The following is a 22,279-nucleotide window of genomic DNA, read 5'->3' on the forward strand; positions in this document are numbered from 1 at the left end:
CAAAAAAACTACAGGTGCTGGAATCCAAAGTAGACAGGCAGGAGGCTGGAAGAACACAGCAAGCCAGGCAGCATCAGGAGGTGGAGAAGTCAACATTTCAGGTGTAACCCTTCTTCAGGACTAGGGGTGGGTGTAGGGGAAGCAGGGTGGTGAAGTGAGGCTAGGTGAAGACAGGTAGAGGGTATGACCTGGTTGGTCAATGGGAGGAATGAATCCAGTAAGTAGCTGGGAGGAGTGAAAAGGAGGGGGAGAGACTGGGAAGAGGTTGCGGAAAGAGATGGGAGGTTATTTGAATTTGGAGAATTCAATGTTGAGTCCTCCGGGAATTCGGGTGCCCAGGTAGAAGATAAGCTGTTGTTCCTCCAATAGGAATTGTAGTTTGTTTGGGCAATAGAGGAGGCCAAAGATGGTCATGTCAGAAAGGGAGTGGGAAGGGGAATTAAAATGGGCAGTGACTGGGAGGTCCAGTCGGCCCCTGTGGGTCCGGCTGTGATGCTCGGTGAAACATGCCGAGTTTACGTTTGGTCTCCCTGATGCAGAGAAGACCACATCAGGAGCACCTGATGCAGTAAACTAAGTTGGAAGAGAGCTGAAAATGTGTTGCTGGAAAAGCGCAGCAGGTCAGGCAGCATCCAGGGAACAGGAGAATCGACGTTTCGGGCATAAGCCCTTCTTCAGGAAGAGAGGCAGGTGAACCTCTGTCTCACCTGGAAGGCCTGTTTGGGGCCCTTGGTGGAGGTGAGGGGTGGTGTACTGGCAGATTTTACATCTTTTCCGGTTGCAGGGGATGATACCTGAGGGTTCGGGGGGAGGTTGGTGGGGAGAGTGGCGCAAACCAAGGACTGTCAAAGGGAACAGTCCTTGCGGAATGCAGAGAGGGGTGGGGAGGGCAAGATGTTTTTGGTGGTGGGGTCTAGTTGAAATTGGTGGTGTTTAAGTATGATGCATTGGATGCGGAGACTGGTGAGATGATAGGTGATGACAAGGGGGACTCTGTCTTTATTGCATTTGGAGGGGGATGTTTGGAGCAGTGAAATGGGGAATGGAGGTGGTGCATCTCAGATGACTCAGTTCCCTTTCTTGACCTCTCCATCGCCATCTCTGGCTATAGTATCCGGCCAGACGTTTACTACAAACCTACGGACTCTCGCAACTACCTGGACTACACCTCCTCCCACTCAATACCCTGCAAGAACTCCATGCTGTTGTCCCAATTCCTCCGCCTCCACTGCATCTGCTCAGATGAGGAGACATTCTACTTCCAAGTATCCCAGATGTCCACCTATTTTGAACAACATAGTTTTGTCCCCTCTGTCATTCAGATAGCCCTCCATTGCACCACCTCCATTCCTTGCCCCACTGCAGTAAACCCCTCACCTCCAAATGCAATAAAGACAGAGTTCCCCTTGTCCTCACCTACCACCCCACCAGTCTCTGCATTCAGTGCATTCATCCTTAACCATTTCCATCATCTACAACTAGACCCCACCATCAAGAACATCTTCCCCTTCCCACCCCTCTCTGCCTTCTGCAAGGACCGCTCCCTCCAACAGTCCTTGGTTTGCGCCACTCTCCCTAACAAACCCCCTGAACCCCCAGGTACCTTTCCCTGCAACCTGAAAAGGTGCAAAATCTGCCAGTACATCACAACCTCACCTCCATCCAAGGCCCCAAACAGCCCTTCCAGGTGAGACAGAGGTTCACCTGCCTCTCTTCCAACCTACTGCATCAGGTGCTCCTAATGTGGTCTTGTCTACATCAGGGAGACCAAACGTAAACTTAGGGAATGTTTCACCGAGCATCTCAGCCTGGCCCGCAGGGGCCGCCTGGACCTCCCAGTCACCATCCATTTTAATTCCCCTTCCCACTCCCTATCCGACATGACCATTCTTGGCCTCCTCTATTGCCACAATAAACTAAACCGCAATTTGAAGGAACACCACCTCATCTTCTGCCTGGGCAGGCGACAGCCCAGATGACTCAACAATGAATTCTCCAATTTCAAATAACCTCCCTTCCTTTCCCCGACCCCTCCCCATCCCTTCCACTCCTCCCAGCCACGTACAGGATTCATTCTTCCCATTGACCAAGCAGGTTGTTCCCTCTACCTCTCTTCATCTGCCCCCACTTCACCACCCTACTCCCGCCACATCCTTTATCTGCAGCTCCCCTTACTCCCACCCCCAGTCCTGAAGAAGGGTGACACCTGAAACATTGCCTTCTCCACCTTCTGATGTTGCCTTTCTTCCAGCCTCCTGCTTATCTACCCATTAAAATTTAGCAAACCTCTGCGGTGTGTTTGTTAGTTTTTTCCAATGGTTTAAATCTTACATTAAGGGGATGTCTTGATGTGACCAGCAGCTCGGTAGACAATCACACTGAAGTATTTATACACAGTAAAGCTGAAAGCACTTAAAATCCTTCGCTTAAGGTTTAACATTTGAGATAATAAAATCATAATTTATTTTGCTAAGTTAAAGCAGAAACAAAGATAACAGATACAGAAATTGCTGGAAAAACTCAGCAGGTCTGGCAGCATCTGTGGAGAGAAATCAGAGTTAGCGTCTTGGGTCGATTAACCCTTCCTCAGAACTGTTTATGTTTCTGATTTACAACAACTGCATTTATTTTGATTTTTAACAAATATATCAAGTTCAAAAATGCTAAAAAATATAAAAGAAAATTGTTTTTTTCATCATGATGCAAGAAATTGTGTGTTTCTTGAATTTAAAATAGCTTTTCAGGAACTGTTAGGGTGTCTAACAATAATTACAAAATCAATATGCTGGAAAAAAAACCCAGTTCCATTTCATTCAACAAGCTGTTACTTTCTCAAGGGTTTGTGCAGGGAGATTAACAATATATGAGTCAAAGGTCTTGACAATTCTATTTGTTTCTGCAATTGCATTCAGAAAAGATCCCTTAACAGCATATCCGCAAGAGAATCAAAGAATCACTGACCAATTTCTGTATTATTCAGCACAAGTGCAAAATCCAGCAGTCGCTGTCAATTTCATTAGCGTAATGAGAGAAATGCTGTCAATGCCTTACAAACGTCTAGCCACTATGTCTTTGCATCTGACACTGTGCTAACTTAGGAAGGGCTGTGAAATGCAGAATGGAGCCAAACTATTGTTTGTCCCCCAGTACTACAGGGAATATAGATGGTTAATTGTCACTCTATACATTTCATCCAAGCTGTCTCCTCCAGGAGACTCAGCTCATTTAGAAATATGGAACATTTTATGCTCTCAAAATTTTCAATCACTCTGAAGCACAAAACAGGCAAGTTATGGTCACCGTTCATGTTTGCAGGTGATTCTCTTGAGTTTGCTTTGAAATAACTTTTTATATTGGCTGTACACAAGGAACCCAATATTGCCATCAATCTATAAACTTCGAACAAAGTATAGGAAGTTTCTGCCAGTGACATGAAGAGTTATGACAGAACTCAACTGAGATCTATAACTTATTTCAAAAAATAATTCCAACTTGCCAATATGTAGTTGCAAAGTTGCAGGAAATATTAGCCAGCTCCATGTAGAGAATTGCACTTATTGATTTAATAACTTATTAAAAGAAAATCAATTCTTGGATTCCATAAAGGAGAAAGGGAATAAAGAACATCTTAATAATAATTGCACTCCATATTTGAAGACAACAGCCCAAACCGTGGGTTCAGAAACATGGTACAATTAAAGCTGACCTGTAACAAATTCAGAATAGAAAGAATAAGGTAGGAAATTTGACCCCCGGAGAAAGGCTGCTCCAGCACTTGTCCAAGAGGTATTGAAAACATGGACTGACTCCTCCACTTCAGTCAGTTTTTATGATATCATCTCATTCACCTTGTATAAATTTCCACATTATTTGTACTTCATCAACTTGCTACAGAGGCAATGTGACAAACTGTGGCACATGAAAATGTTCATTGTCCTTTATATATGCAGCTTTTTCCCTAGATTCACACATTGCTGAGATCTTTTTTGAAGAGAAGCTGAAACATTTTCAATAATGCAGTCCTCAGGGCAACACAGTTCAATATGAGTGGACTGTCATGGTTTCTTTGTCACAAGGGAAAAGATATGGAATGCATTCCACTGTGACATGACATTATTTATAGCTCATTTTGCAATACAAAGTCATATAAATTATACACCTTCATATAACACTGACATGATGTAATATGCCCATCATCCTGAGCAACAAAAAAAAACTCACAAGTGAGAATGACTAAGCAACTCTTGAACAAGAGTAAACACATGATCAAGCTCTTTAACTTGTCCTATTTTTGTGATGCAACTAGAGTGAAACACAAAATGCTACAAAGCTAAAGTGAAAGGTATAAATACATAAACTGTTAACTGACTGGAATTTCAGTGAAGAAAGAAGCCCATTGTTTCCACATCAGTCACCAGTGGAGCTATCTGCAGTAATCTCAAAGTAATTAAAATAGATTCATTCACTGGCTTCATGCATATCCTTACATCTTCTGTTCTGCATCTTTTAACATGCAGCTAAAGTTGTTCAAGAACAAAATATACCCATTTCAATGAGGTTTAGGTTAAAAATCGAATTCTTTGCCATTTTATACCAATTATCAGCACCGAGTACAGTTTAACCAGATGTGGCATAGATTAGGTGCACAATTAAGAATCCATGAAACAGAGCCCTCACCACTTGGCTGGATGAGTGTGATTCCAAAACACTCAAGTTTTTTTTAAAATCATTGAGGACAAAGCAACCTGCTTGATCGGCAACTCATCCACCAACTTAAACATTCGCTCCCCTCACCACAGCAACAGCCATGTATGCCACCTACAAGATGCACTACAGTTTCAAACTGAGCCTCCCTCAACAGCATCCTCTGAACAAGTGACCTCTACCATCTAGAAGGACAACAGCAGCAGACCTACGGAATACCACCACCTACAGATTCCTGTTCAAACCACACACCATCCCATACTAGAACTACATCATCGTTCAGTCACTATCACAACATTAAAACACTGAAATTCCGTCAGTAGCATTGCCGGTGCACCTACAATATAAAGACTCCCACATTCAAGGCGCCATCACACAATCAATTTCTCAGGGATTAAAGCTGACGAACAACAAGTGCCAGCCTGACCCTCATCTCATGAAAGACTTTTTTTCTTAAAATAGATATGCCATCCACAAAGCCAAATGTGTTGAAGTACCAGGTTTCTCCAGCATCCTGCGGGAAGGTATACTCCCATCCACAGCCATGAAGAGGGTCATCACCTTCTTTACGGATCAGAAGACAGTGAACTGAAGCAGGGCGGCATGATGGCTCAGTGTTAGCACTGCTGCCTCGCAGCGCCAGGACCGGGGTTCAAGAAGGACACTCACCATCATCTTTTCAAGGGCAAGTTAGGGATGGGCACTAAAATTTCAAGCCAGCCAAAAATATCCACATCCCTAACAAAGTGAATAAAGAAAATGATCTTGTTCAATACCAAAGCAGGTTTGAAGCAATAGACTGGTCACTCCTATTTCTAACGTTCACTTCATCTATTCAACCGAATGCTTAAATCCCTCAATTAGGTGGATGGCACAGTGGCTCACTGCTGCTTCAGAGGACCAGGGACCCGGCTTTGGATTCCAGCCTCGGGCAACTGTCTATGTGGAGTCTGCATGTTCTCCCAGTGTCTGCATGGGTTTGCTCCGGTTCCCTCCCACAATCCAAAAGTATGCAGGTTAGGTGAATTGGCTATGCTAAATTGCCCACAGTGTTCAGGAATGTATAGGTTAGGCACCTTAGTTCAGGGTATATGTAGGAGAATAGGTCTGGATGTATTACTCTTCGGAGGGTTGGTGTGGATTTGTTGGGCCAAATGGCCTGTTTCCACACAGTAGGGATTCTATGTTGTTATTGATGTCCAGTCTGAAAGACCGTTTCATGAGGAAATTCATGACTACAGTCACCTTCACAGCCATCTTTGCCCTGTTAGAATCCTGCAAGCCCAGTTCCAAGTGGTGAAAAATTTCCATGACCATCTCCTTTGTAAAACAGAGACATTGCTCCTAACTTCATTTGAGTTAAGAGAAAATGCTGTTAAAAGACCGTCGGTGCATAAAGCCTCCTTCAGACAGTCTTTTACCCCCTTCTCCTCCTTCTGGTCGTCTGCATTGTCTCTATTTTGTCCTCTGTCACACTGCTGACAAAGAAAGATGGAAACTATCACTCACATGTTTGGGAACAAATGATCTGAACAGAATCCTTGAAGCCAGAACTACTGTCTTCTCCACATGTAGCACTGAAACTATGGGTAAAAAGGAATAACATTATGGGGCCATATACAGCTGACAAACCAATGATTAGAGTAACAAACAATCAAGTCGGCTGACCACCTTGTCAAGGCAAGTGAAGGAACAATATATTCTTCAGGCACGAAGATATATGACTTGTAGGAGCACTTGCAAATGTCGTATTTCCAGGCATCTGCTGTTTTGTTCTACTAGGCAGATGATAACATGGAAGACACTGTCATAGGAACATGGGACTTTGGAGCCAGCATAGGCCATTCAGCCCTTTGAACCTGCTCTGTAGTAAAATATTGCAGAGTTGCTGATGAATGGAGTGTTAAGCAATTAGGCTACTTCATTCTGGATGGTGTCAAGCTTCTTGATTGTTGTTGGAACTGCACTCATCCAGTCAATTGGGATGTATTCTATCACACTCCTGACTTCTGATCTGTAGATGGTGGACAGGCTTTGGGAAGTCAGGAGGTAGGTAGCATGTTGCAGACTTCCCAGTCTCTGTTCTGCTCTTGTAGCCACAGTATTCATGTAGTTGATCCAGTTAGGTTCCTGGGCAAAAGTGAGGACGGCAGATGCTGGAAACCAGAGTTTAGATTTGAGTAGTGCTGTAAAAGCACAGCAGGTCAGGCAGCATCCGAGGAGCAGGAAAATTGACGTTTTGGGCAAAAGCCCTTCATCAGCAATTCCTGATGAAGGGCTTTTGCCCGAAATGTCGATTTTCCTGCTCCTTGGATGTTGCCTGACCTGCTGTGCTTTTACAGCACCACTCTGATCTAAACAACAGTTAGGTTCCTGGTCAATAGTGACCTCAGGAAGTTAATGTGTCCAATAAAATACACGTCATAGATTACCCATGAAGGCCATTTAAGAATCAAAGGACATTAACTGTGCTCTTACCAAATTTTCCCACAAGTCGTGGAACAACCTAACAAGTGCTAATAAGGTACAGTGCAAAAACAAAAATGATGTACACTGTTAGCTTTTGTCATTTTTCATATTGCTGTATATTCTGTTTGAGGTGTATAAGTTTATGTGGGACATGGTCAAGGTGGATAGCAAGCAACTGTTCAAGAATAAGGGCACACACTTTTAAAGTAAAAAGGTAGAAGGTTTAGAGGAGATTTGAGGAAAACAAATTTTTACCTAGAGATTGGTGGGAGCACTGCCTGGGAGGGTAGTTGAGGTGGGAAACCTCACAACCTTTAAAAAGAACTTTAAATGTCATAACATTCAAGGTTATGGGCCTACTGGTAGAATGTGGGGCTAATGTAGATAGAAGTGTATGAGACTCGATGGGCCAAAGGGCCTTTTGTGTACTGTTTGATTCTCTGCCTCACCTCATTCAAACCTGAGCTACATCAATACCAATTATTCTTCTGTGTAACTACAGACAGTATCTCTAGGTCTTATCCCCGGTTGTAATCTCAGAATTCACCTTCTCCCTTTCAATACTCCATCCCTCGAATACTGGAGTGCATTTCCTTCTGTTTCATATGGAAAACTAACATTCCCCAACTCCGTCTGGCTCTTTATTTATTTCCGGCAGACAGACCTTAATTAAGTAAATCCCCTCCCTTTAAAAAAAAACAATTCTCTGCTGGGATGAGAAATTCCTCTGCCCCCCTACCTTGTTCTTTTTTACTGCAGAAATTCCGATTTGTAGCAACCACGCTTAATCCATTCACCCAAACTCTGCAATCCGCTACTGAGATTGCAACAGGTAGTTCTTGCAATTCATTCTGTCAGTGGAAAAGTTTTCACTCACCGCAAAGAGATCGAAGACAATCACCCATCCCCAGCCTCCCTCGGGGGGGTCCCTCACTCTCTGGCGTTGGGAGCCTTTTGGATTACACATTGTGTTGGCTCCTGTTTAATTTTGGTTTTTCTCTCTCTCTGTGAGCCGTCGATTCTCTCTCTCTCAAATTCCTCACCGGGCTCTCTCCAGCCTGTCTCTAACAGCTTCTCTCCCCTGTTCCACAGGCTCAGCCTACCCCTAGTGGTAAACGTCCACCAACTCAAAACATAGTTCCCAGAGAGAAAAAAAAGCTGACAAGGGCGTGAGTTGCGAGATGAGATTAGCCATCGTTCAGGAAGTAAAGGATGATGTATTTTTTAAATTCACGAACAGGATATTTGGCGTCACTGCATTTTTTTTTCCCTATTCCGTAAGTGCACAGAGGGCAGTTGAGAGTCAACCACATTGCTGTGGGTCGAGAGTCACATATGGGTCAGACCAGGTAAGGAAGGCAGGTTTCCTTCACGGAAGGACATTTGTGAATCAGAGGGTCACCAATAGACTTGTAATTCTAGATTTTGTTTCTAAAAATTGATTGCAAATTTCAACATCTGCCTTGGCAGGATTTGAACCCAGGTCCCCAGAACAATACTTGGGTTACTGGATTTATAAAAACAAAAGAATGCTGTAAATCAGAAACAAAAACAGAAGTTGCTGGAAAAGCTCAGCAGGTCTGGCAGCATCTGTGCAGAAAAATCAGAGTGAAGGTTTCAGATCTGGGTGACCCTTCCTCAGAATAGTTTTTGTTTTTGTTACTTATTTAATAGACTGGCAAGAATATCAAGATTAGAGTTTTGCTGGAAAAGCACAGCAGATCAGGCAGCATCCGAGGAGCAGGAAAATCGACATTTCGGGCAAAAGCCCTTCATCACCCAACCATCCCCCACATCATTTCCAGGCCACTGCAATGAGCTAACCCGAGTCAAATCATGAGGGCATTAAAATCTTTATCACATTTTTTTCTCTGAGCATATTCATATTAGAGAGAGAAAGAAGAGATTCTTGGGTAACTAACAGCGATGAATCTTCCAATTGGGTAAGGGAGCCTTTTCACTTTCCGATTGGCTAAGGTGATGGAGTACTTTCAAGCGTGACCAACCAATAGCAGGCACATTGGTTGATGTTAGGATGAGGTGTGTGACGAATCAATCTATGCCTGTATGCAGGAAGGTGTGAGTAACATTCAATTTGGGTATTGCTGACTACTCAAGTTCTACACAACCAATCATCTATTGAGATTTGGGCTGATAGCAGTAAGTAATGTCACAACATACTCAACCTTTCAGGACCATAGGAGAAAGGGACTCACTGGATTGCTCTATAGAGCACTGCCATGCTTTTGGTGGACTGAATGGTCTCCTCCTGTTCCATAATGATTCTATGGCTCTGTGATTTCTGTTCTATAAAATGTATGCTTTACTTAGATACATAAAGGCCACATGTAATAGATAACGACATCTTAAGAGTCACTATTGACCAGGAGAAATTGGATCAATGATAAATACTATGGTTATTAGATCACCTCAGAAGTTTAGAATTCTGTAGTGAGTAACCTCCTGACTGCCAAAAATCTGTCCACTATCAACATGGTGAATTTCAAGAGCTTGATGGAACACTCTTCACTTTTCTCACAGCACCAACAACAACTAACATGCTCAACACAATACAGGACCTTCAAGAAGGTCTTGTGGCAGAATGGGGAGCGTTCCTGCCTTTAATACTATGGGGCATAAGTTTAAGGCAAGCCGGGAAAGCTTAAAGGAAATGTGCGAGGCAAGATTTTTTACTCAGAAGAAGGTGAGTGCCTGGATTGTGCTGCCAGTGGTGGTGGTAGAAACAGATAAGATAGCAACGTTTAAGAGGCATTTGGACAGAGGCATGAACAGGCATGGAATAGAGGGATATGGTGCATATGCAAGCAGATGAGATTAGTTTAGAATGGTATCATGGTTGGCACAGACATGGTAAGCCAAAGGGTCTGTTTCTGTGCTGTACAGTTTCATGTTCTACATCAGGAGTTTAAGTCTCACTCCAGGACTTGATGGCTAATGGAGGTGCATTCATAACATAGTCAGGTTGACTATCAACTTGTAAATCCTTCTAAACATGTCAATGGTAGTAAGAGTGGAGGAGATTCCTGGGCAGTCTAGTCATGGAAAGAAATTAGAACTGCTCTTATTAATATCCACAGTTCAAGGCTACAATATGAATTTAAAAGTTTATGTTGCCACAGCAACTAAACATAAAACCACATGACAGCAACTATCCTCCTCACATCTTTTTCATGGAATTACACTTGTCCTTAATGAGAATTTAGAATTGAACAGTAGATAATTATAAGAATTGAATTGAATTGAATGATTTATTCACACATGCATTTTTTAAAATAGTACTATGAAAAGTGTTAATTGTCACCATACTCTGATGCCATTTTTAATTACCTGAATGTATGAAAAAATACTGCTAAAGTAGAGTTCAAGAAGTATTTTATATTATCATTTCTATGCCATGCTGATTTTTGCATTGAAATCTTTGTTTGGCACTTTCCTATTCCAATATTACGAATTCTAAGCTAACATCAACGGACCTTGGTGACATTAAATGCAGGGGAACAATATCCTACCTTAAATTGTTAGCCAAAGCAATGTACACATGACATTTTTCTCATTTATTGTGAGACTTAGTTATGTTTACAATGCCCTTAGACTGTCAGAAAAATACACTAGCAAATAAATTTGTCAAGAAAAACATGCAATGATTCACCATGCACACAAGGACTAATACTGACAAGCGAATGTTACAAAGGACAGAGACAATTCTGTGTGGAAATGTTTACTGAGTATAGGATGCTCCGTGGTGGCGAAAGTAAAATGAACTTGTATCTTTGCCACATTTATATTACATGTCTATCAAAGGGTGCAAATGTGCTACTTTATGTTGAGACAACTGTTAATTTATTTAAAATTAGATTGCATATTATGATTAATACCTTCACAACCACATCAGGATTGATGCTTTATTTGTAGCTGGACTGAGAATAGATAACGTAACAAGAGGTTGGTGATAGTTGACTGAAAATACTTTATTCTCACGATGAACTTGGTGGGCTGAATCTTAAGTAGAAGTCAGCTATGTGTCAATTTTGATGAGTTTCCTGGAGGTATTCTCTCCATGAGCCGGAACAAAAGTTCTGACACTATCTTTTCAAACTTGCCCTCAATGCCTACAGACCATGACTCTGGTGCCTTGCTCCTCATCTTCCCCAACTCACTACAGGTGAAGGTACTGGCCACTGTAGGGACCTCCTGGGATTCCTGCACTGGCACCATCTTTAAAGGCCAGATGTGCACCCAGTCAAATGCTGACAGTGCAGATTTGCCCTGTCGATTCCTATCAATTGCCCAGACATATCAGCCAGAGGGAAATTAGCACCCCGCTGTGCCAATGGGGGTTGAGGGTTTCTGGTGTTTGGGGGTTGTGTGCAATTGTTGCCAAAGGAACATGCCTAAGATGTTGCTGCCTGGTGTCCAAGATGAAAGAGCAAGCAACAAGCTGGAATTGCCAGGAATTACCAGCATCTAGTCTCCAGCTAGTGGATGGGAGAATAGGAAACTGCATATTATTAAGTTAAAAATCACATGACACTAGGTTATGGTCCAATAGGTTTATTTGGAAGCACTAGCTTTCAGAGCTCTGCTCCTTCATCAAGTGGTTGTGGAGTATAAGATCGTAGAACACAGAATTATTAAGGCAAGTTGACATAATAAGGAGTAATGTTAATGAATGTTAATTGGGTGTGCGGGAGAGAAAAGTAATCTGGATGCAGGAGGCAGCCACACCCCTTGGATTGTCACTGAATTTGGTCAGTGGTCAGGGTCGTTAGGGTGTGACTACGAGTGAGGCAGGTAGAAGGAGTCTCAGCCCTTGAGCTAATCAAAAAGGTTTGGGGTTCTTCCTCCCTGTCTGGATGCAAGTAGAGGCTATAGCGAGGATGAGCAACTGACCATAGCACCATGATACAGGAAGCCATTCAAGAAGAGACGGAAAGAGAAATATAGCTGTAAACGGGAATAATATAATAGGGGAATTGACATTGTTCTCTGTGGCCAGGGATGAGAGTCCCAAAGGTTGTGTTGCCTGCCTGATGCCTGGGTTTAGGATATATTATCTGGGCTGCAGAGAAACTTGGAGTGGGAGGTGAAAGACCCAATTGTCGTGGTCCACATGGGTACCAATGATATTGGGAGAAAGAAGAAAGAGGTACTGCTGAGGGAATATGAGCAGCTAAGGGTTAAATTAGAAAGCAGAACCAAAAAGATAATAAGCTCTGGACTGCTAGGAGAAGTCGTGTGGGAGAAACAGGTTCAAATTCATGGGACATTGACATAAGTACGAGGGAAGGCGAAGTTGTTCTGTTAGGACAGGCTCCACCTGAATCAGGCTGGGGTCAGAGTGCTGGCAAATCACAGAACTAGGGCTTTAAACTAAATAGAAGGTTGGATTCAGTTGTACAGAAATTATGGAAAAGGTTAAAGGGGGAAAAGCTCAGCAGAGATTATTAAAGTTTCCAGAACAAGTAACAGGATGCTGAATATGAAGAGGCTCAGGAATCCAAGCTCAGGCACAGCAGATAAGAGGACAGCTATGAGAAGGACTGAGGGTGTTGTGCACACAGGATATGAAAACCGGGTTGATGAGCTTGGAGCACAGTTTGAAATTTGCAGTTATAATGTTGTGGGTATCTCAGAGATGTGGCTGCAAGGGGAATAGGGCCTGGAACTAAATGCCAAAGCATACACATTGTACCCCAAGGACAAGCAGATGGGTAGAAGGGGCAGAGTTGCCTTGTTAATAAGAAATGAAATTAAATCGATAGCAAGATGTGATATCAAGTCAGAAAGTACAGAACCTGTGTTTGTCGAGTTGAGGAATTGCAAAGGAGAAAATGCCTGATGGGAGTTATGTGCAGAGCGGCACGGTGGAACAGTGGTTAGCACTGCTGCCTCACAGCACCAGAGACCCGGGTTCAATTGTCTTGGGCAACTGTCTGTGTGGAGTTTGCACATTCTCCCCGTGTCTGCGTGGGTTTCCACCTGGTGCTCCGGTTACCTCCCACAGTCACAAAAATGTGCAGGTTAGGTGAATTGGCCATGCTAAATTGCCCGTAGTGTTAGGTGAAGGGGTAAATGTAGGGGAATGGGTCTGCGTGGGTTGCTCTTCAGAGGGTCAGTGTGGAGTTGTTGGGCTGTAGGGCCTGTTTCCACACTGTAAGTAACCTAATCTAATCAGACCTCCCAGCTGTAATCAGGATGTGGGGAAGAAAATAAGTCAGGAGTTAGAAAAGACATGTAAGAAAGGCATTACGTGAACATCATGGGAACTTCAATATACAGATGATCTGGGAGAAACAGGTTGTTAGCAGATCCCAAGAAAAATAATTTGTGGAATGTCTCACAAGATTTTTTTTTGGAGTAGCTTGTGGTAGAGTCCACACAGGAACAGACAGTTCTGGATATGGTCATGTGTAATGAGGCAGACTTGATTAGGGAGTTTAAGGTGAGGAACCCCAAGAGGGCAGTGACCATAATATGATATGATTTAGAGATGCCGATGTTGGACTGGGGTGTACAAAGTTAAAAATCACACAACACCAGGTTATAGTCCAACAGGTTTAATTGGAAGCACTAGCTTTTGGAGCGCCACTCCTTCATCAGGTGGTAGTGGAGGTCTCAATCCTAACACACAGAATTTATAGCAAAAATTTACAATGTGATGTAACTGAAATTGTACATTGAAAAATTGATTGTCTGTTGAGTCTTTCATCTGTCTGAATACCATGATAATTTCACTTCTTTCATATGTAAATCACAAAACCTTTTTTTTAAAGTTGCATTCTCAGGTTTGCTATTAGTTAGGATTGAGCCCCCCAATATCACCTGATGAAGGAGCGATGCTCAGAAAGCTAGTGTGCTTCCAATTAAACCTGTTGGACTATAACCTGGTGTTGTGTGATTTTTAACATAATATGATAGATTTCATTCTGCAGTTTGAATCAGAATGAATCCAATGTGACAGTATCACAACTGAGTTCCTGTAAAGACATAAGGGAGGAGCTGGCCAGAGTTGATTGGAAGGGGAGCCTAGCAGGGAAGACAGTGGAGCAGCAATGGCAGGAATTTCTGGGATAATTCAAGAGGTATAGCAGCAATTCATCCCAAGGAAGAGGAAATATACTTGTGGGGCGGGGGAGGGGGGTGTTGCTGAGGCAAACAAGACTTACAAGGGAAGTCAGGGAAAACATGAAACCTAAAGAAAAACCATACAATATGGTGAAGACTAGTGGGAAGCCAGAGGATTGGAATGCCTTTAAAACTAACAGAGGACATTTATAAAAGCAATAAGGGACAGTAGATGAAATATGAGGATAAGTTAGTTCGTAATATAAAAGAAGATTGCAAGAGGTTTTTTTAGATATCTAAATGGTAAAAGACAGACAAGAGTGGACATTAGACCATTGAAAAACAAGGCTGGAGAAATAGCAATAGGGAGCAAAAAAATGGCGGAGGAAATGAATAAGTAGTTTGCATAAGCCTCCACACTGGAAGACACCAGCAGCATTCCAAATCCTCAAGAGAGTCGGGGTACAGGTAAGTGTAGTGGCCATCACTTAGGAGAAGGTGCTGAGGTAACTGGAAGGTCTGAAGGTGGATAAAATACCCAGATGGACTACACGCCAGAGTTTTGAAGGAGATAGCTGAGGAGATTGTAGATGCATTGGTGGTGATCTTTCAGGAATCGCGAGAGGTGGGGGTGGGGGGTGCCTGATGAACAGAAAATGGCTAATGTAACACCTCTGTTTAAGAAGGAATGGAGGGAGAAGATGGGAAATTATAGGCCGGTTAGCCTGACCTCAGTTGTTGGTAAAATGTTTGAGTCCATTATTAAGGAACAGATTACAGAGTGCTGGGAAATGCATGAGTCTGCACAGCTTCGTCAAGGGGAGGTCATGCTTGACAAATCTATTAGAAATCTTTGAGGTGGTAATGAGCAAGTGAGACAAAGGTGGACCAGTGGACATAATCTATTTGGATTTCCAGAAGGCCTTTGACAAGGTGCTGCAGAAGAGGCCGCTAAATAAGAGAAGAGCCCATGGTGTTAGGGATAAGGTATTGGTATGGAGAGAAGATTGGCTGAATGGAGAAGACAGAGAGTGGGGTCTTTTTCAGGATGGCAGCCATTGACAAGTGGAGTTCCACAGCTGTCAGTGTTGAGACCACAACTAGTCATGATATACATTAATGACCTGGATGGAGAAACTGAGGGCATTGTTGCTAGTTTGCAGATGACATAAAGACAGGTAGAGGGACAGGTAGTGGAGAAGGACTTGGACAGACTAGGAGAATGGGCAACAAAGTGGCAGGGAGGTGTGGGTGATGCACTTTGATAGGAAGGATATTTTCTATTTGGGGAAAGGCTTCAGAAATCGGAAGCACGAGAGGACTTGTGAGTCCTAGTTAAGGATTTCCCTAAAGTAAACATGCAGGCTCAGTTGACAGGAAAGCAAATGCAATGTTAGCATTCATTTCAAGAAGACTAGAATACAAGAGCAAAAACATACTGCTGAGGATGAGGACTGCATTTGGAATATTGCAAGCAATTTTGGGCCCCAAATCTAATGAAGGACATAGAGGTCAGTTGAGGTTTATAAGAATGATCCCAAGGATGAAGGGCTTATCATATGAGAAGCGACTGAGGACTCCTTACCTGTACTGGATGCAGTCAGAAGGAAGAGAGGGGATCTGATTGAAACTTACAGAATACTGAGAGATCTGGATACAGTGGATGTGCACAAGATGTTTCCACTCGTAGGAGAGACTAGGACTTGATGAAGAACTGACTTGAGAAGCAATTTCTTCAGGCAGAGGGTGGAAATCTGTGGAATTCATTGCTGCAGCAGGCTGTGGAGGCCAGGTCATTGAGTCTTTTTAAAACAGAGATAGATAGGTTCTTGATTAGTAAGGGGATCAGGGGTTGCAGGAAAGAGGTAGGAGAATGGGGGTGAGAAACATATTAGCCATGATCGAATGGCGTAGCAGTCTTAATGGGCAAAGTGGCCAAATTCTGCTCCTTTGTCTTATGGTCTTCATCCATGCAAGTAGGCCTCTCACTATTTACTAGTGAGGATCTCATCTCACTATCCAACGTTCAGTTGGAAAATGGAATTTTTTGGTCTCAGTGTCAAGAAGCCCCTAACTGCCTGCAATTCCTCAGCCTCCACTGCCTCCTCAGATTTCCTGTGATTCTCCTAACTTTCAAACCATTGCCCACATCATTCAATGGCTGAGAAGATTCCACTGTTACATCTTTCCTCTCTGGCCAATGAACCATTCTCTGAAAGGCTGACGACTGCAAAGTCCTTTTAATTCCACTTCAAAAAGTCAGTTATACATTGATAGGCCTTATCTTAATTCTGTCCATTCTGCTGGCTTGTGTGCAATATAGCAAGTACATAAGAATGTGACTGGGTGGCATCATCTCCAAATTATGCAAGTTGTCTAAGGGCAGCACGTTGACTCAGTGATTAGCAGTACTGCCTCACAGCGTCAGGGACCCAGGTTCAAATTCAGCCTGGGGTGACTGGCTGTGTAAAGTTTGCACATTTTCCCCGCGTCTATGTGGGTTTCCTCCAGGTGCTCCGGTTTCCTCCCACTGTCCAAAGATGTGCAGATTAGATAGATTGGCCATGGGAAGTGCAGGGTTACAGGGATAGGTGGGGGCAGGGGGGTGAGTCTGAGTGGGATGCTGTTTGGACTTGTTGGGCTCTGTGGCCTGTTTCCACACTGTAGGGATTCTATGTACCGAGATACATTGGAAAGCAACTCGAGAATCACAATTTCTCCCATTCCCCTGATGTGTAGGAAAATCCTGGATTGACCTGACTTTTCTTCCCATTGTCATGATTAGGACCAGAAGTGGAGAATTGAAAGTGTAAATCTATATCACAACACTCCAAACCTCTGTAATGCTGCCCTGACCTAATGCCTACACACTATCCTTACTAACAATGAGGTATAAATATCCTTGTTCAACCTTCAACCTTCTCCCAATGACAACTCTAAGATTAAAATCTTGTCAGGTGTGGCACAGTACACAGGTACCAAATACACTGAACTGCTTCCTATCTTGGTGATAGCTTTTAGAATATTTCTGATAACTGAAAGGAAACCTAGTCTCAACTGCTTGTCACGATCACCAGTGCTGAACACAACAACTTTCACAAGAATAGCCAGCGATTACATAACTGGCCAAATTCATCTTTATAGCTTCAGGTATGTGCCCATCCTGCAGGCACCCTTTGTACATCACATCTAGAAATTTCCACAGAAAAGCTCAATGCCTATAGGGCATTCCATCAGGATTGTCAAATTCATGATAATAGAGACTTTCTGGATATTGATGCTTACTGTCTGTCAAATAGAAGATTACAGAACAGTGATTATTCAACATTACACGTAGTACCAAGAACTTGAACTGATGATAGAATACTTGGTTGATACAGGGATGTTGGAATTTCATATCTGACCACGTCCATTTAGAATTTCTGATAAGTCTATCATTCTAAATGCAACATATTCTATATATATTTAATATAAGTTTATACAATAAGGCTGTTCTTTCATTAGAGAGAGACAACTGGCAGTGGTTTAACCTGAGGGTTACCACAGTTTACCTCAGATAAGGGGAGAGGGTGAGGAGTAGAGTCTTTCATGGTCACCTCAGCCAGTGCAGGAACTTAACTGAGACTGTTTGCATCATTCTGCATTGCAGACCAGCCAGCTGAGCTAACCAACAGTAAATCGCAGATATCTGAACTACAGCCTGTAGCTTTAGTGACCTGATACATGAATCCTTCACAACTCAGTTTGATTTGCAATGAGATTTGCTTTTTTTAATGCTTGTTCTGTTTTAGTTTTCTGGATCTGAAATGACTGATCAGAGCTCTAAGACCTAAACATGCCTTGAAGCAGAAAACTAAGATTTGATGGTGACCTGGTCAGATCTGGATTTCTGATACACATGCAAATTAATAGGAATATCGCTTTAGATTCAACAAGTGACCCATGAGACTCCGTGCTGTCTTAGTAAGTGATTCACAAAGACTAAAAGCTTCAACACTCCTACAGCAGTATGCTTAATGTCCAGCGCATTCACTGCCTGATATCATTTGTATCATGAAGTATTGCAACATGCAGGGTACAAGTTGCCTGCAGTTGCAAATTGACTTCTGATTTTGATAGCCTGTTTTATTACTAAGATATAATGCATTTCTAAACCTTGCAAACCATGCCAGAGCACTCATGGGATTGGACATTGGGAATGTTCCATTTATTTAAAGGAGTCTTGAGTTACAAAAAGAATTGTTGCATCAGAGGGTCACTGATGAATTTAACATGACCTTGGTCTTACTAGATTTAAGACTGGACACCAATGTGCAATTTGTGCACTTTATTTTACAATGAGTAAAAGAAGTCACAAAACATTAAACTGTTAACCAGTGGCAACAATGTAGTTGCATTGACAAAAAAAAAGTGATGAATTCTAAAAAGGTATTGTGCATATGGTTAATAGTCTGGAATCAAAAGATGAACAACTGTCATGCTGAAAATCCAAAATGCAAAAGAAAATATTAGAAGTGCTTAATAAAATCTGGGAGGAGAGAAACAAGGTTAAGGTTTCAGGTCTAAAATAAAAACAGAAAGTTCTGGAGAGGTTTAGTAGGTCTGGCAGCATCTGTGGAAAGAGAAACAAAATAAATGTTTCAAGTCCGACATGACTCTTTAGTTGAGAAGTCTTTAACAGTTTTTCTCTGCACAGATGCTGCCAGTTTCTCCAGCATTTTCTGTTTTTATTTCAGATCTCTAGCATCCACGATATTTTGCTTTTATATAAGGTTTCAGGTCTGTGGGATTTTCATCAGAACTGGAAAATGCCAGTGATTTAACAGTTAAAAGCAAGAAAAGAATCAATAGAAAGGGAATGGAAGTGGGAAGTGAGGTCGAGTTGGAGAACAATGTATGCTAGATTATTCCTGTTTTACCACCAACTCTCAACTCAGCAAAAACCATCTACATCTACCTTAGCCCCATCATTTGTTATTTTACAGGTGCCATATCAATCCTTTTTGAGAATTCTATACTCACATTCATCATTTAATTTGTTCTACATCCCTCACCCACAAACCCCAACACCAACCCCTTATAAACTCTGTACTTGCTTATAAGTTATTAAGTCTTTTGATAGCTACCACTTTTGAAGAGAAGTCATAGACCTAGTCATAGAAGCATTAAGTCCTGTTTCAGTCTCCACGTACACTACCAGACCTGACGAGTGTTTCTAGCACTGTCCTAATTCTTGGAGTCTTCTTTCTGGCTTTGTTTGTATTTGCCAACCGCACAGTCAGAGCATGTGACAGACAGGGTTGGATAGACCAGCACCTAATGTTTCTGCTTAGCTAATGGTTAGCTCTGGTAAAGTGTTCATTAGGGGAAAAAACCCTTGTCATCACGATTATGTTTTCAAGAGAAATAGTCAGTCTTTGAAACATAGCTCATGCATTATTGATGAGTGTGTCCAGGCTCTCCGTGACATTCATCAGGTCTTGTTGTGTGTGGCTTGTAAATTTCATGTGCTTCATGCTCTGGTTCAAGGAATCCAACCGATGGGAAATCTCCCCTAGCTCTTTGCGCATTATCTCTGTTAAGATTAATGAAAGAAAAAATCAGTTTACGTCTTGGGCTGTGATCTGCATTCAGAATTACTTCTTGAAGATTAGTAAAATCCTCCTACTCTTTATGAACTTGGGAAAAGCAGCTCCCAAGATATTGCTAGTGCAACTTGATACTGCTGGATCAAAGTCAGTCCCCTCCCAAACTTTCCTTCCCACTGGGAAGAGAGGATCTAATCCCTTGTTGGATTCTTGCCCCTAGCTGAGTTTAGGACTGGAGCATTGTAGAGAATAGGCTGTCTGGCAGAAAGCAGAGAGTGGGGATAAAATGGTCCTTCTCAGTTTGGAAGCCGATGAAAAGTGGGATTCCACAAGGCTCAGTGTTGGGACTACAACTTTTCATTTTATACATGAACAATCTGGATGAAGGCACTGAGGGCATTCTGGTTAAGTTTACAGATGATGCAAAATAGGTAGAGGGACAGGTAGCATTAAGGAGGGAGGAGGCTGCAGAAGGATTTGGATAGGTTAGGAGAGTGGGCAAAGAAGTGGCAGATGGAATACAACAGATGGAATACAACGTGGGAAAGTGTGAGGCATGGACTATTTTCTAAATAGGGAGAAAATTCAGAAGTCTAAAGTGCAAAGAGACTTAGGAGTTCTAGTCCAGGATACTCTCAAGGTAAATCTGCAGGTTGAGTCAGTTGTTAAGAAGGCGAATGCAATGAAGGCATTTATTTTGAGAGGACTTGAATTTGTGGGCAGCACAGTGGCACAGTGGGCGGCACGGTGGTACAGTGGTTAGCACTGCTGCCTCATAGTGCCAGAGACCCTGGTTCAATTCCTGGGCGACTCTCTGTGTGGAGTTTGCACATTCTTCCCATGTCTGTGTGGGTTTCCTCCAGGTGCTCCAGTTTCCTCCCACAATCCACAAATGTGCAGGTTAGGTGAATTGGCCGTGCTAAATTGTCCGTAGTGTTAGGTGAAGGGGTAAATATAGGGGAATGGGTCTGGGTGGGTTGCGCTTCGGTGGGTCGATGTGGACTTGTTGGGCCGAAGGGCCTGTTTCCACACTGTAAGTAATCTAATCTAATATATATAAAAAAATTAAAAGCAGAGATATACTTCTGAGACTTCATAAGGCTCTGGTCAGACCACATTTGGAGTATTGCGTGCATTTTTAGGCTCCATATCTCAGGAAGGATGTACTGGCCTTGAGGCATGTTCAGAGGAGGTTCATGAGAATGGTCCCAGGAATGAACAGCTTAACATATGAGGAACATTTGAGGACACTGGGTTTATACTCGATGGAATTTAGAAGGATATGGGGAGATCTAATTAAAACAAACAGAATACTGAATGGCCTGGACAGAGTAGATGTTGGCAAGATGCTTCCATGGATAGGAGAAATGAGGACTCGAGGGCATGGCCTTAAAGTAAGGGGACTACCTTTTAGAACGGGGATAAGGAGAAACTTCTTCAGCCAGAGAGTGGTGAATGTACGGAACTCATTGGCACAGAAGGCTGTGGAGACAAGGTCATTTAGTATATGTAAGACTTGAGATAGATAGGTTCTTGGGTATCAAGGGGACCAAGGATTACGGAGAGAAAGTGGGAGAATGGGGATGAGAAACTTATCAGCCATGATTGAATGGCGGAGCAGGACCAATGGGCTGAATGTCCTAATTTCTGCTCCTATATCTTATGGTCTTATCTCAAATCCAACATCGCATCGCACGTGGACAGAAGATGTTGGAACTTAAAAACCAACATGCTGACTCTTGTTAAGAATATTTCTGACTGAATCACTTTCCACACAGGCCTACACGCTAACACCAAGAAAATCTATTCCTAATCAGGGGACGCTACTGAAGCAAATAGCGTCAGCAAAGCAAAACATTAATTAGGTTCTAATGTCAAATGTGCAACTCCCAATGGAGACTCCCACTGAGTTCATTATGAATGCCAACAGCATGTGAGGGTATCAAAAATATAACACTTGCCTTGTGTAATTTGCTTGTGACTATCAGATACACATGACTGACTATGTTCTTCACGCAGACAGTTTACACTGTTTCAACTTCAGACATAGGTTTGAGAAATATATTTAAACAAATACCGAAAAATAAATTTAAAAAACACAAATACAGAAAATGTTAAATGCCAAGCAACCTGTGCCCAGTTAATAACCCCATCTATAGCATGGACATGTCTAAAGTCACCCAGTATACTATGTATCTTAGTAACTCCACGTCACTGAATCTTGTATCCATTTGATATTTTGATTACTAATTAACCTCTGTGGAGTTTGTTGATTATGAGTTCCCATGGTAACAGGCTTTGGCCTGCCCAGCTGGAACTCAACAGGTTGATTAAAAATAAGTTAAATAAATAAAAATACAGCAGGCCTCATGGGGGTCCTGTTGTGGCACAATGGTAGCCTCTCAACTGGGAGGCTCAGGTTCAAGTTTGAG

At 42.5% G+C, this 22,279-nt stretch overlaps 1 protein-coding gene across 2 annotated transcripts in view; it reads right to left on the minus strand.

The window, feature by feature from the left end:
* LOC122558864 (monocarboxylate transporter 5-like) overlaps positions 1–8,355 on the minus strand; it is a 63,079-nt gene extending 54,724 nt beyond the window's left edge. Inside the window, exon 1 of one of the 2 annotated variants that reach the window (XM_043707724.1) lies at positions 8,051–8,355. In XM_043707724.1, coding sequence (XP_043563659.1) covers positions 8,051–8,140 — 90 coding nt within the window. In that variant the 5' untranslated portion in view covers positions 8,141–8,355. The other variant, XM_043707725.1, reaches the window with a different exon arrangement.
* Positions 8,356–22,279: the final 13,924 nt, after the last annotated feature.

This window comes from Chiloscyllium plagiosum, chromosome 18 (genome assembly GCF_004010195.1).
Source record: "Chiloscyllium plagiosum isolate BGI_BamShark_2017 chromosome 18, ASM401019v2, whole genome shotgun sequence".
NCBI classification, from domain to species: domain Eukaryota; kingdom Metazoa; phylum Chordata; class Chondrichthyes; order Orectolobiformes; family Hemiscylliidae; genus Chiloscyllium; species Chiloscyllium plagiosum.